The sequence below is a fragment of the Protomyctophum bolini genome, assembly GCF_963924005.1.
Source record: "Protomyctophum bolini genome assembly, chromosome: 20".
NCBI lineage: Eukaryota > Metazoa > Chordata > Actinopteri > Myctophiformes > Myctophidae > Protomyctophum > Protomyctophum bolini.
In genome coordinates, this window is record NC_137881.1 from 1,799,941 (window position 1) to 1,815,713 (window position 15,773).

Genomic DNA, 15,773 nt, shown 5'->3' on the forward strand with positions numbered 1-15,773 from the left:
TGTAATCATCTTAAATCCCTTTATTTTAGATTGTTTTGTAGTAGGCTATAATCGTACAACATAAACATTATACAGAGACTTTAGTTGTCACTGTACAATACTTTAAAGGAGAATTCCATACTAAAAGGCTTTCTTCCATTTCTTTGTAGTTGTTACGTCCCCACCAAAGAGGTCCAGGTGTTATTTTGTGCAAAAGCTCCTTATTGGCTATTTCCCCTTCCATAAGCCCTCAATGAATTGCATTGAATTGAATGGGGCTATGGGGTGTTGTGCTAATTCGCTTATTTCCATCGCTCAAAATTATAATTTCTTTGTATATATCCTCTCTTCATAATGTAAATAATATCCCAAGCGGCACACTTTACTACTTCTTTCGATGGAAATAAGCGAACTAGCATAACACCCCATAGCCCCATTCAATGCAATGCAATTAATTTAGGGCTTATGGTAGGGAAAATAGCCAATAAGGAGTTTTTGCACAAAAAAACACCTGGACCTCTTTGGTGGGGACGTAACAACTACAAAGAAAGGTAAGAAAGATAAGAAAGCATTCTAGCATGGAATTCTCCTTTAACACAGTCATCATGTTGCACATCACATTATTTGCGCCGCCCCTCGTTGAAAACGATGCATTTCCAACTCCAGCTCGTCCCTCTCCTCCATCCAGGCTGCATGGAGGGACAGCGCTCGAGCGCTGCTCAGTTTTCTGACCCCTCAATGTCGCAACTCTGTCTCACTCTATGGCTCTGCTTTGAATGAAAGAGACCCACCAGTGGGTTAAAAACATTCACTTTGAAAGAATATATATTCAAAGAGTTGCGCCACATTTTTACTATTTTTCAAAAATAGCAGTCCTATGTGAGCTTGTGTAGATCTGCTATTTTTCAATAGCTAAATTATAACAATGTTTTAAAACACCAAAACGGGGTTCCCGCACAAAATGGGTTAATAAAATCTGGGAATACATTTCTTACCAAAGATTGTCTTCATCAATGTGTTTGTAAAGGTGTCTACTAACATGTCCCACATTGGTTTATATTCAACCACCCTTTAGGGGAATCGTTGACAGCTGCTGAAAGTTGGGGTACCATCAACAACCAATATAAGGCAAAATGTTCTAAATCTCATTGATTGATTGATTGATTGATTGAATTATGCTATGCTGTGCATGTGACGTGTCAAACTAGGGGGTTTTCATCATTCTGAATCCATTCCAAGCATTAGTTTTGCACAAAAAAACACTCCTTGGGCTTAAAATGGCCATAGCCGTCATCACATGACACATGTGATGAGGTCTGTGAAGTGTCTATGGCCGTTTTTTTTAACCCAAGGAGTGTTTTTAGTGCAAAACTAATGCTTGGAATGGATTCAGAATGATGAAAACCCCCTAGTTTTGTCACATTCTACTTAAAGCACAATGACATTTAGAACATTTTGCCTTATATTGGTTGTTGATGGTACACCCCAACTTTCAGCAGCTGTCAAAGATTATTGAATATAAACCAATGTGGGACATGTTAGTAGACACCTTTACAAACACATTGGTGACTATATGTTAGTAGACACCTTTACAAACACATTGGTGAAGAACATTCTTTGACATTATACTGATAATATCCCTTTAAACTATGAATCATTCTCGGCCGCCCCCGAAGCAGGCCAGCATGAAGCTGAACAGGTAGATGATGTCCAGGTAGATGTTCAGCGTGGCGTAAACATACTCCTCTGGGCTCAACGTGTAGCGCTTGTTCCCGATCAGGAGCTGAGTGTCGAACGCCAGGAACTGAGGAGAGGAGAGGAGAGGAGAGGAGAGGAGAGGAGAGGAGAGGAGAGGAGAGGAGAGGAGAGGAGAGGAGAGGAGAGGAGAGGAGAGGAGAGGAGAGGAGAGGAGAGGAGAGGATTATTCACACACCGATGGTGGAAGAAACCGCAAGGTACCAACCGGCACATCAGGAGCTGCATTAGTGGCCCTCTGGAGTGAGTGTGAGAATATAGTGGCCCTCTGGAGTGAGTGTGGAACTATAATGGTCCTCTGGAGTGAGTGTGGAACTATAGTGGTCCTCTGGAGTGAGTGTGAGAATATAGTGGCCCTCTGGAGTGAGTGTGGAACTATAGTGGCCCTCTGGCGTGAGTGTGGAACTATAGTGGCCCTCTGGAGTGAGTGTGGAACTATAGTGGTCCTCTGGAGTGAGTGTGAGAATATAGTGGCCCTCTGGAGTGAGTGTGGAACTATAGTTGCCCTCTGGAGTGAGTGTGGAACTATAGTGGTCCTCTGGAGTGAGTGTGAGAATATAGTGGCCCTCTGGAGTGAGTGTGGAACTATAGTGGCCCTCTGGAGTGATTGTGGAACTATATAGTGGCCCTCTGGAGTGAGTGATGAACTATAGTGGCCCTCTGGAGTGAGTGTGGAACTATAGTGGCCCTCTGGAGTGAGTGTGGAACTATAGTGACCCTCTGGAGTGAGTGTCGAACTATAGTGGCCCTCTGGAGTGAGTGTGGAACTATAGTGACCCTCTGGAGTGAGTGTGGAACTATAGTGGCCCTCTGGAGTGAGTGTGGAACTATAGTGGCCCTCTGGAGTGAGTGTGGAACTATAGTGGCCCTCTGGAGTGAGTGTGGAACTATAGTGGCCCTCTGGAGTGAGTGTGGAACTATAGTGGCCCTCTGGAGTGAGTGTGGAACTATAGTGGCCCTCTGGAGTGAGTGTGGAACTATAGTGGCCCTCTGGAGTGAGTGTGGAACTATAGTGGCCCTCTGGAGTGAGTGTGGAACTATAGTGGTCCTCTGGAGTGAGTGTGGAACTATAGTGGCCCTCTGGAGTGAGTGTGGAACTATAGTGGCCCTCTGGAGTGAGTGTGGAACTATAGTGGCCCTCTGGAGTGAGTGTGGAACTATAGTGGCCCTCTGGAGTGAGTGTGGAACTATATAGTGGCCCTCTGGAGTGAGTGTGGAACTAAAGTGGCCCTCTGGAGTGAGTGTGAGGATATAGTGGCCCTCTGGAGTGAGTGTGGAACTATAGTGGCCCTCTGGAGTGAGTGTGGAACTAAAGTGGCCCTCTGGAGTGAGTGTGGAACTAAAGTGGCCCTCTGGAGTGAGTGTGAGGATATAGTGGCCCTCTGGAGTGAGTGTGGAACTATAGTGGCCCTCTGGAGTGAGTGTGGAACTATAGTGGCCCTCTGGAGTGAGTGTGGAACTGTAGTGGCCCTCTGGAGTGAGTGTGGAACTATAGTGGCCTTCTGGAGTGAGTGTGAAAATATAGTGGCCCTCTGGAGTGAGTGTGGAACTATTGCTAACCCTTGCTATAACCCCTCACTCACCAGCGTGAAGAGCATGGCTCCCATCACAGCGTAGATGGCGTGTAACCAGGGTATCTGAGGGGAGAACAAGGCATTCCTATAAGCATTGTAACCACTGAGGGTGTATCTGAGGGGGAAACAAGTGGAAAGGCATTACTATAAAGCATTGCGTTAGAAGTGGCCTACAGGAGACACTGCTGCACTTTTATAGATTACCTTAAAAAGATTACCAGATGCTAATCCGTCTCCCACTCAGAGACATACGGTAAGGGTATATATGTGAGGCTCTCTATGTTTAGACTCTCTGAGTCCTTACAGGAATTTAGACTAACAGACAGACAGACAGCCCCCCCCTCCCCCTCCCCACCAAAACAACTTCTCAGTGCTTCTATGCACTTCTATGCACCCACTGCACACTAAACGAAGTGGAAACCGAGCTACACTTCCTAACCATCTGTCCATTCTACCAAGACATCAGAGACACATACTTCACAGATCACAACCACACACGGAGATTTTGAAAACATGACCAATGACCAATGTCTATGAGTAGCTGTCTGTCTGTCTATGAGTAGCTGTCTGCCTTCCTGCCTGTCCAATTGTCCATGAGTAGCTGTCTGCCTGCCTGTCCAATTCTCCATGAGTAGCTGTCTGTCTGCCTGTCTATGAGTAGCTGTCTGACTGCCTGCCTGTCCAATTCTCCATGAGTAGCTGTCTGTCTGTCTGCCTGTCTATGAGTAGCTGTCTGCCTGCCTGCCAGCCAGCAAGTTGGTTAACAGAAAATAAATTGTTATGGCTGAGTAAAATAAAATACAATGTACAAAGTACAACAATGTGCAAACACAGTTCTAATCAAGAGCGGTGTGTAAACTGTAAAGTGTTAAACACATCTGGTAAAAGATGATGAGGTGAACTTACGTATCCAAAGGGAACGAGGATGGACAGAGCCACGGCACAGAACAGCATGCTCATACACATGCAGAACAGCACGCCCTGGCACGACGTAAAGTCCACCTGAAACACAGATCAGGTTGTTGTGTTCAGACTGAGACGGATCTCCTCTAGTCCAGATTTGAATCAGATTTCAAACCACCACGAAAACAAAATCGGATTTCCGATTCTGAACACGGGTTAGGGGGGGTTAGTTATATCAAAATAAAAGCTCACCTTGCTCTGGAAGCTGAACACAGGTTAGGGGGTTATATGAAACTAAAAGCTCACCTTGCTCTGGAAGCTGAACAGGGTGACGGACAGACACACCAGAGCTGTGATTCCTACACACAGCATCACCGACTTGGTGTTGTAGAAACTGTTGGTAGAGAGAGCACACTGTTGCTCTCTCAATTCAATTCAATTCAATTTCAATTCAGTTAGCTTTATTGGCATGAATGTAGTAGCTACAGTATTGCCAAAGCATGAAGTTCAACAGAAGAACCGAACAAAATAAAATAAATACAAAATATAACAGAAAACAAGCAAATAGAACATTAATTTTCACAATACAATATGAAAATACTGTCAAAATGTACACAGTGTTAAATGTGTCCGTGGTGTGTCGAGATGGTTCGTGTCAAGATAATAGTCACATATAGTGTATATTTTTGGTATAAGTGTCCCTCATTTTGTGACATGCAGTCACATACTGTGCAGCCAGATGTGCTCCCAGATGTGCTCCCAACAGAATGAGTTGTTTGTCATTGTCATGCAACTCTCTCTCTCTCTCTCTCTCTCTCTCTCTCTCTCTCTCTCTCTCTCTCTCTCTCTCTCTCTCTCTCTCTCTCTCTCTCTCTCTCTCTCTCACTGTTCAACTAAAAAAATAATATATATATATATATATATATATATATATTATAAATATATAATTTACACATAAGGATATGTCTGTCTGGCACGCACGCACGCACGCACGCACACACGCACACACGCACACACACACACACACACACACACACACACACACACACCTTGTTGAATTACCTTGACATGAAGCCCATAATGAACGCCAGGCTCAATGTCTGAAGAACAAAAAAGGTGATAAATATTAATATAAATATTATAAATACAATAAATATGATAAATACAATAAGTAAAAATGCAATAAATGTTATAAATACAATAAGTGCAATACAAAAAGTATACTTCATGTATTTGTGTTGAAGCAACACACTTATTGAATGTTCCCTTTGTGATTCCATATTGAATGTTCCCATTGGCTAATGTTTCTAAGTGATTCCATATTGAATGTTCCCATTGGCTAATGTTTATAAGTTGATTTAAGTGATTTCATCGGTTAATGTTTTAAGTGATTTCATTGGTTAATGTTTTAAGTGATTTCATTGGTTAATGTTTATTTCATACTTACAAAGATAACCAGCAGGATGATGTTAGTGGGGTGTTGCCTCCTGTGAAAAATTAAAGGGTTTTTTACATTTATTATTATGGTATGGATATAAATTGATTTTCAGAAGTTCTTCTCAAAAATCAACAGATTACTGCGTATTGATTGAAGGAACTGTGTAGCCTGCCTCAATAATAATCTCATTGGTTAATAATGTTACCTCAGATCTCATTGGTTAATAATGTTACCTCAGATCTCATTGGTTAATAATGTTACCTCAGATCTCATTGGTTAATAATGTTATATACCTCAGATCTCATTGGTTAATAATGTTACCTCAGATCTCCGCAGCAGGACAGAGCAATGTAGGTGGCCAGGAACGTTAGACTGTTGGAAGAGGGGGGGGGGGGGGGGGGGAGGGAGAGGGGGTTTACAGCTCCCATACACACATACAGTGATTTAAATTATTAATATTATTATTAATAATAATGTGTATATAGCGACGTGTCCTCACTTACTTTGCAAGTGAATACAAGCCGGGGTGAGTTTGTATGTAATACCTCACAGGTGCACTAGAGGGAGAGAGAGAGAGAGAGAGAGAGAGAGAGAGAGAGAGAGAGAGAGAGAGAGAGAGAGAGAGGAAATCAGTCCTCTTAAGCGTGGCTCTTCAACAGGGGGGGGGCGGGTCCCTGGGGGACAGTATAGAGATCTACTCTTTGTAGACTTCTCCTCTGCGTTTAACACAATGGAACCTCATATTTTGACGAGGAAACTGTTTGATATACTGTATGGATGTTAACACCAATCAGGTGCAGGGTTCAAATCATCAGGTGGGTGGAGTCAGCCCTGACTGAGCGGGTATACACAACATGTCGAGGTGAATAAAGCAATATCTCTCCCCATTACGAGCAACACGCGTCATGCGGGCTCCGCGAGGGAGCGTGATTTCACCGCTATTGTTCACGCTGTATAGGCTACACACAAGCGTACTGTAGTGAGTGAGTCAGACGACACATGTATTGTTGAATTCGCAGACGACACAGCTACTGTTGGTCTGACTGAGGATGATGAGATAAGCTATCGAAGAACATGTGGAAAAACAACTGAGGAGGTGATATTTGACCTTATAGGACTGGTGCTCATGCACACCGGGAAATAGCCATTGGTGGGGATGGGGTAGTGATGGTGGACGAATATAAGTAGGCCCTACTATTGGGTACAACGATTGATTCCAATTAGCTGACATGGAGTTCCAACACTCATTCCATCTACAAGAAAGGTCAGCAGAGGCTGCATTTTATGCGCAGACTGAGACAGAATAACGTGGAGAAAAAAAGACGTTATTCATCGATCCTTTGTGGAGAGTGACATTTAGTTTTGTTTCCTGGTATGGCTCATTATCGTTGCGGTTAATATAAGAACAAACGCCATAAAGTCATCAGCGTGTCCAGCAAAATATCTGGGGTACGATTTGAGAGTGTGACCTCAATGTGTGAGACCCGTTGGGCACTCAGGAAGGGGAGAGCTATTACTAGGTTCAATAAACACCCGTTATACACAGCCAATACCGTCTGTTACCATCAGGGCGACGGTACATGCAGGTATACCTTCTCTGCAGGCTAGGCCGGGCCTCAAGATCGTGTGTTCCTATAAGTATAGGACTTTAATATGAACAAGCAGGCCCGTCTCAGTTCCGTTGCATAAAGTGTTATGTGATCGTGGAACTATGACTGGTGGCCTTCTGTTGGCATTGTTTCTTTATTGTCACTGTACTGTGATCTGTTTTCTGTATCCTGATTGGCACAAAACACATCTCCGAAAGGACAAATAAAGGATCTTATATCTAGCTATTTAACAGGGGGTCCCTGAGGGACCGTAGGTTTAACAGGGGGTCCCTGGGAGACAGTAGGTTTAACAGGGGGTCCCTGGGAGACAGTAGGTTTAACTGGGGGTCCCTGGGGGACAGTAGGTTTAACAGGGGGTCCCTGGGGGACAGTAGGTTTAACAGGGGGTCCCTGGGAGACCGTAGATTTAACAGCGGGTCTCTGGGGGACAGTAGGTTTAACAGGGGGTCCCTGGGGGTCCCTGGGAGACCGTAGATTTAACAGGGGGTCCCTGGGGGTCCCTGGGAGACAGTAGGTTTAACAGGGGGTCCCTGGGAGACCGTAGGTTTAACAGGGGGTCCCTGGGAGACCGTAGGTTTGACAGGGGGTCCCTGGGGGACAGTAGGTTTAACAGGGGGTCCCTGGGAGACCGTAGGTTTAACAGGGGGTCCCTGGGAGACAGTAGGTTTAACAGGGGGTCCCTGGGGGACAGTAGGTTTAACAGGGGGTCCCTGGGAGACAATAGATTTAACTGGGGGTCCCTGGGGGACAGTAGGTTTAACAGGGGGTCCCTGGGGGTCCCTGGGAGACCGTATGTTTTACAGGGGGTCCCTGGGGGACAGTAGGTTTAACAGGGGGTCCCTGGGGGGTCCCTGGGAGACAGTAGGTTTAACAGGGGGTCCCTGGGGGACAGTAGGTTTAACAGGGGGTCCCTGGGGGACAGTAGGTTTAACAGGGGGTCCCTGGGGGACAGTAGGTTTAACAGGGGGTCCCTGGGAGACCGTAGATTTAACAGGGGGTCTCTGGGGGACAGTAGGTTTAACAGGGGGTCCCTGGGGGTCCCTGGGAGACCGTAGATTTAACAGGGGGTCCCTGGGGGTCCCTGGGAGACAGTAGGTTTAACAGGGGGTCCCTGGGAGACCGTAGGTTTAACAGGGGGTCCCTGGGAGACCGTAGGTTTGACAGGGGGTCCCTGGGGGACAGTAGGTTTAACAGGGGGTCCCTGGGAGACCGTAGGTTTAACAGGGGGTCCCTGGGAGACAGTAGGTTTAACAGGGGGTCCCTGGGGGACAGTAGGTTTAACTGGGGGTCCCTGGGGGACAGTAGGTTTAACAGGGGGTCCCTGGGGGACAGTAGGTTTAACAGGGGGTCCCTGGGGGACAGTAGGTTTAACAGGGGGTCCCTGGGAGACAATAGATTTAACTGGGGGTCCCTGGGGGACAGTAGGTTTAACAGGGGGTCCCTGGGGGTCCCTGGGAGACCGTATGTTTAACAGGGGGTCCCTGGGGGACAGTAGGTTTAACAGGGGGTCCCTGGGGGGTCCCTGGGAGACAGTAGGTTTAACAGGGGGTCCCTGGGGGACAGTAGGTTTAACAGGGGGTCCCTGGGAGACAGTAGGTTTAACAGGGGGTCCCTGGGAGACAGTAGGTTTAACAGGGGGTCCCTGGGGGACAGTAGGTTTAACAGGGGGTCCCTGGGAGACAGTAGGTTTAACAGGGGGTCCCTGGGGGACAGTAGGTTTAACAGGGGGTCCCTGGGAAACATTAGGTTTAACAGGGGGTCCCTGGGGGGTCCCTGGGAGACATTTACCAGAATGTGAAGAGAGCAACGATGCCCAACGTCACCAGTAGCTGGAGCATCAGGATGGCATAGACCTGGAGGACACACACACACACACACACACACGCGCGCACGCACGCGCGCGCACGCACGCACGCACGCACGCACGCACGCACGCACACACACTCCAATTTAGTTTTTTTTATGGCATTCTAGGGGTTTTCCAAAGATGTTTTTTCACAGATACATCCCGTCAGACAGACTGAACCTCCGTTCTGTACCTTCCTGATGAAGACTCTAACCTCTAACCTCTAACCTCTAACCTCTAACCTTTAACCTCCGTTCTGTACCTTCCTGATGAAGACTCTCCTGATCTGCGCGTCGTCCCAGGAGAACTGGACCTGCATCTCCTCGTATCCTGACGGACAGAACGGAACATTCACTGGAGTAACGTGTATATGGTATGAGCTTGTAGATCTGCTCTGACGCTCATATCGTCATATGAAAGCAATTAGCTTCAAATTGACAAGTTGTTCAGTTTGACCCACCAGTTTTGGAGATATGGCTTATAGCTTATAGGGATGTCTTGCAGAGAAACAGCGAGTTGAGAAAACAGGCTTGAAAGGTTCACTTCTGTGGTCTCTAACATTACACCTATAGCTACATGTTTAAGCATTTATTTCATATTTACATGTCTTCTGTGGACTGTGGTCTCTAACATTACACCTAGCTACATGTTTAAGCATTTATTACATCTGCCTGTGCTATTAACTCATTTTCACCTCTGGTGAAAAGCTAAGATTTGCACGATGGCATGAGGCTCTCAGTCACATGTGGTCACACATACAGGTGTGTGTTTACCTGGGGTGCCAGTGGCCTCCTGATAGGTTGGAGGCTCGCTGCTCTCCGTCTTGTTGCCGACCTGTGAAGAGTGTAAACAATGTGACAGTATATTAGTAACCTTAACTAATAATTCTAAGACGTCGCGTCCTCAAAACGTGAGGAGGAAACCTGTGAGTCTGTCCTCAGAATACTGACGCGCCGGAAGGAAGCCATTCTGCGCTGTGATTGGCTGAACTACGCTCCGGTGTTGCGCTCAGAAAGCGCGTTGTGAGCTTATAGATCGGCTATTTTTCAGCACGCAAGCAAATGTAAAATCTGCCATCACGTCATGTTGCGTCGACAAAATCGACTGTAGATCTAGTCGACTGAAATCTTATGACATTTAGCTGACCAAAATTAGACTAAAACTACATCTGAAGACTAAATAAACATGACAAAAAGATTCATTCAAAAGACTATGACTAAAACTAAATCTAAAATTTGCTGTCAAAATCAACGCTATACAATAGGCCAGGTACGACGATGGAGAGGACCACTATAGTTCCACACTCACTCCAGAGGGGCCACTATAGTTCCACACTCACTCCAGAGGGGCCACATCACATATAGCAAAGAATAGCCGATCTACAAGCTCAAAACGCGTCACACTGCGACGCGTTTTGAGCTTGTAGGTCGGCTATTCTTAATGTTAATATTTGAATTGAAATCCTGAATAATGTTTTGCTATTTCTTAATTGGAATACTGAAAAGTAAAAATGTTATTAAATTTCAAATGCCTTTAATTATAGTTATTAGAGATGTCCCGATACTGTATCGGATCGGCCCTTATTTGTCATATCGGGTCATATCGGTATCGGTGAATATGCCAGTCTATAACGAGCGATCCCACACAGGGGTAAGGAAGGGGTTGACACTATGGCAGGTAAATAAAATGTTGGGGCATGTGGAGTTTGCTTTGGAGTTGCAAACTGCAAGTGCACATTTGAGTGAGGAGTCTGCTATAAACATACACGAGATATATAGCTAGATTACTGTAAACACGACATGAGATATATAGCTAGATTAGTAGATTACTATAAACACGACATGAGATACATAGCTATTAGCTATAAACACAACACCAGATATATATCTAGATATCTATAAACACAACACCAGATATCTAGCTAGATATCTATAAACACAACACCAGATACATAGCTATTAGCTATAAACACAACACCAGATACATAGCTATATAGCTATAAACACAACATGAAAGATTACAACACTGGTATCGGTATTCGGTATCGTTATCGGATAACACAAGAAACGGGATCGGGATCGGATCGGAAGCGAAAAACAAATGTATCAGGACATCCTTAATAGAACGTTAACTTGATGAACTAAACACAAATGGACAGTAACAATAGAACGTTAACTTGATGAACTAAACACAAATGGACAGTAACAATAGAACGTTAACTTGATGAACTAAACACAAATGGACAGTAACAATAGAACGTTAACTTGATGAACTAAACACAAATGGACAGTAACAATAGAACGTTAACTTGATGAACTAAACACAAATGGACAGTAACAATAGAACGTTAACTTGATGAACTAAACACAAATGGACAGTAACAATAGAACGTTAACTTGATGAACTAAACACAAATGGACAGTAACAATAGAACGTTAACTTGATGAACTAAACACAAATGGACAGTAACAATATAACGTTAACTTGATGAACTAAACACAAATGGACAGTAACAATAGAACGTTAACTTGATGAACTAAACACAAACGAACATTAACAATAGAACGCCCACGGCCGTACCTTCCCCTTCGTCATGTTGTCTTTCTCCTCCCCTCGTTCTTCCACCAGGTACAGTGCTGCTGCCGCCGACGATGACATGAAGATGACACCGGTGGCGGTAAAGATAAGGGCGGTAAAGATAAGTAGATTTGCTGTTACAAAATATTTTCTTCTAGTGTTTTCCTGGCGCGGTATTGGGTCAGTCTGTGTGTGTGTGTTGGGGATGAAGTGTTGTTGTGTACAATGGCTGTTCTAAATCTGTCTGCACAGAGGAGAGGATTACAGTAACACATTTACAAAGCCCTGCAGGAGGTTAATCCGCCTCTAAACTCTGATGATCCCCCCGTCCCCCCCCTGTCCCCCCCCTGTCCTCAGCCACAGTGAGCTCATCCCTACAGACATGTCCAGAGCCAGAGAGTAAGACAGAGGTACGACAACTGTGTTCACTTCATGGGGCTTCAGTCCAATGGAGGCTCTCCTACATAGACTTCTATTGGCTTCAGTCCAATGGAGGCTCTCCTACATAGACTTCTATTGGCTTCAGTCCAATGGAGGCTCTCCTACATAGACTTCTATTGGCTTCAGTCCAATGGAGGCTCTCCTACATAGACTTCTATTGGCTTCAGTCCAATGGAGGCTCTCCTACATAGACTTCTATTGGCTTCAGTCCAATGGAGGCTCTCCTACATAGACTTCTATTGGCTTCAGTCCAATGGAGGCTCTCCTACATATAGACTTCTATTGGCTTCAGTCCAATGGAGGCTCTCCTACATAGACTTCTATTGGCTTCAGTCCAATGGAGGCTCTCCTACATATAGACTTCTATTGGCTTCAGTCCAACGGAGGCTCTCCTACATAGACTTCTATTGGCTTCAGTCCAATGGAGGCTCTCCTACATAGACTTCTATTGGCTTCAGTCCAATGGAGGCTCTCCTACATAGACTTCTATTGGCTTCAGTCCAATGGAGGCTCTCCTACATAGACTTCTATTGGCTTCAGTCCAATGGAGGCTCTCCTACATAGACTTCTATTGGCTTCAGTCCAATGGAGGCTCTCCTACATAGACTTCTATTGGCGAAGAGTGACAAAGTCCTGGCAGAACGGAAGTTGGCAGAATGTACTGGACTCAGGGCAACAGCCCGGCTTTAATGATCTTAAATCCCTTTATTTTAGATCGTTTTGTAGTAATAGTACAACATAAACATTACAGAGACTTTAGTAGTCACTGTACAATACTTTAAAACAGTTGTCACGTTGCACACATGACAAAAAGTGCTGATATTTGCGCCGCCCCTCGTTGAAAACAATGTATTTCCAACTCCAGATCGTCCCTCTCCATCCAGGCTGCATGGACAGAGCTCAGTTTCCTGCCCCCTCAATGTCGTCTCTCTCTCTCTCTCTCTCTCTCTCTCTCTCTCTCTCTCTCTCTACACCCATCTCTGACCATGTCCAGGTCTCGGCCAATAGGCGTCGAGCTGGAGAGAGGACCGAACCATTCCTGGCCCCTGAAAAGGGGAGTGGTTCCCTACGTGTCCGCGGTGGCATTTCAAAGTGTGTTTCTGGACGGTTAATCTTTCCCAGCAGCCTCGCTGCTGCTGCTGGAGATTGAGACGAGTTACATATCTGTACTAACACAACAGTGGTTCTCAGCCTGTGGGTCGGGACCCCCCCCCCAGGGGCCCCACATGGCTTTGAGGGGGTCCCCAGATGACAGTGAATTAATTAAGGGACCATTTAAGGGCTCAGAAATAAGAAAGAAAGGAAATAAAAGGCAAAAACCAATTATTGCATCAAAAGTAATGAACTATATATAGAAACTGGTGAAACATTGGTTAAATAATATAAAGAAAGAGGGGGAAAACAAAGTGAAAACAGCCCATCTACAAGCTCACAACGCCTGGCGTTGTGAGGCGTTGTGAGATGCCGTGGCGACGTGAGTATACTACGAAACCTACACTCGAATTTGGGGCAGATTTTACACTCAATTGATAAATGAGGGCCACTCCCACCATTTCAGCCTCAGAACTGATGTGTCCAGACAACTCACTTGAAGATGCAAAAAGGGTGAGTTGTCTTGTTACCTTTGAGAATTTAATTGATTGATTGATTGAAATATTTATTAACAGTTTGTAGAATTACAGTAACATTTCAAGCACAAACTCAATACAAAGACTGTTGTTAACTGTGAGTGGACGACCCAATTAAGCATTACACTTGTTTACAACAGGGTCCACATTGTTCAATTCATCAAAACATTTAGAGACATACAAATAAACACTTCTATGTAGTTAAAGAACAGAACAGGAATTCATCATATAGGAAGCAAAAAGGAAAAAGATATACATATACTGTAGTGAGGGGGAAAGGTGGGGGGGATTCAGATTTTACGGGGTCCAGTTTCGAATTGCAGCCGTCCGTAGGTGCCCTTTGAGAGCGGTTTTGAAGGAGTCAAGGGATTCACATGTCTTAATGACTGTTGGTAGGGCGTTCCACATTTTGGTGGCATAGGAGCGAAAATAATTTAGTCCCTTGTTTGTGCCGAACCTGGGTTGTACATGGTTTGTTGCACTCCCTCTGGTGTTGTGGGTGTGGACTTCGTTTACATTAAGGAAGTATTTAGACAGGTACACATGGGTATCTTGGTGGTGTATCGAATCTTGTGGACCAGACCCATTGCAAGATGCTGTACTCTGTCGTCGACCCTAAGCCATCCCAGCCTGTCAAAGTGGGCAGAATAATGTTATAATGAATAATGCAGGCTATTTATTTTTGTTTGATCAATATTATGTACTGTGATGCACTTTGTTGATTATTGATGTGTTTATTGTTTTTTGTGTGAACATACAGTTCTCACGGAATGCACGGAGGGATGAGAAGAATGCCTGAAATAAATGCCCGTTTATAAAGAACCGACCTGTGTCAAAATGTTGTGACAAAACAACACATTTGGAACAACAACATATTGTGCAGGTGAGATTTGTTGATGTGATTCATCAAATGGTTTATATACTATACTATAAACTATATATAGTTTATATTAAAATGATTTAGTGAAGATAGACTTTGATGACATCACAGTATAGAACATAGAAGTGTGCGTGGTTTTCTGGACTCACTGGAAAAAAAAATCGACCATTCATTTTTTTCCAACATTTTTTATACATTTATTTAAAGAAATATGTATGTAATATAGATCTCTATGGGGGAGAGTAATCAGCTCTATCGCTGTTCCATAGCTGCTCCTCACTGTGTTACACTGTACTATGGCTCCCCCTAGTGACCGTTAATGGTACATGCACCGTGCACGCTCCAGGCTCCAGCAGGGCAGAGCCACAGAGAGAGTTGAGACATTGAGGGGGCAGAAAAAGGCTGGTCACGTGGTTCATGTTCTCGCGCGAGCCCATAGACTCCAATGCATTCCGTAAAGTTTACGGCGTAAACTCTCGGTTGTCCCTTTTGAATAGAAGTCTATGTAGAAGAGCCGCCATTGGACTGAAGCCCCGTGACGTGAACAGAGTTGTCGTAACTCTGTCTCACTTTGTATGGCTCTGCAGCAGGGCTAGTGCGCATGTGCACATACCTTGCACAGTAGTCCTATGCGCGTTCACACACAGCTAGCTGTTAGCCTGTTAGCAGTGTCGTTAGAAAACACTTTAATAATAGTACTAAAAGGTTTGAAAACAGTGTGTTCGTTAAGCAGCTCAACCCTGAAACACAGCAGGTAAGATGAACTGATTCACCTTGTTTTTACTACATTTATCTTTTATATTATTGACTCGTCTTTTAACATGGAACAACACGACGAGTTTTTCTCTCATATCTGCTTGTTGGTTATAAATGATCCTAAACAAGCAGTAGTTAATACTAGCAGCAGTAATAATATTGTAACTTGTTAAAAACAAGCAGTAGTTAATACTACCCAGCTAGCAAGTCATGGCGCGCCGCCTGCGGGAGGCGGTCGCCGCGCGCCGCCGATCGTGTCCTCCGCCGGGCGCGTCGCACGATGTGGCCGCGTCGTTCTTGATCAGCGTGTGCCGTGCGCGCCGACGCGCGTGTAGCCGGCGCCCCGCTTCTCTGCCGCGACTCGAACGTCAGCTACCGAAGGCAGC

The 15,773-nt window shown here is 45.0% G+C and overlaps 2 protein-coding genes across 2 annotated transcripts in view; one reads left to right on the forward strand and one right to left on the reverse strand.

Moving 5' to 3' along the window:
• ctsz (cathepsin Z) overlaps positions 1 to 15,773 on the forward strand; it is a 471,668-nt gene that overhangs the window by 372,433 nt on the left and 83,462 nt on the right. The gene's annotated exons all lie outside the window — the stretch shown is intronic.
• On the reverse strand, positions 1,634 to 11,763 carry faim2b (Fas apoptotic inhibitory molecule 2b; the record flags this gene model as incomplete). The annotated part of the gene is made up of 12 exons (XM_080793109.1): positions 1,634 to 1,783; positions 3,318 to 3,371; positions 4,215 to 4,310; positions 4,518 to 4,605; positions 5,274 to 5,311; positions 5,659 to 5,698; positions 5,971 to 6,021; positions 6,153 to 6,206; positions 9,048 to 9,112; positions 9,368 to 9,435; positions 9,879 to 9,939; positions 11,686 to 11,763. 12 exons carry the CDS (start codon positions 11,761 to 11,763, stop codon positions 1,634 to 1,636), a joined length of 843 nt encoding a protein of 280 aa, XP_080649235.1.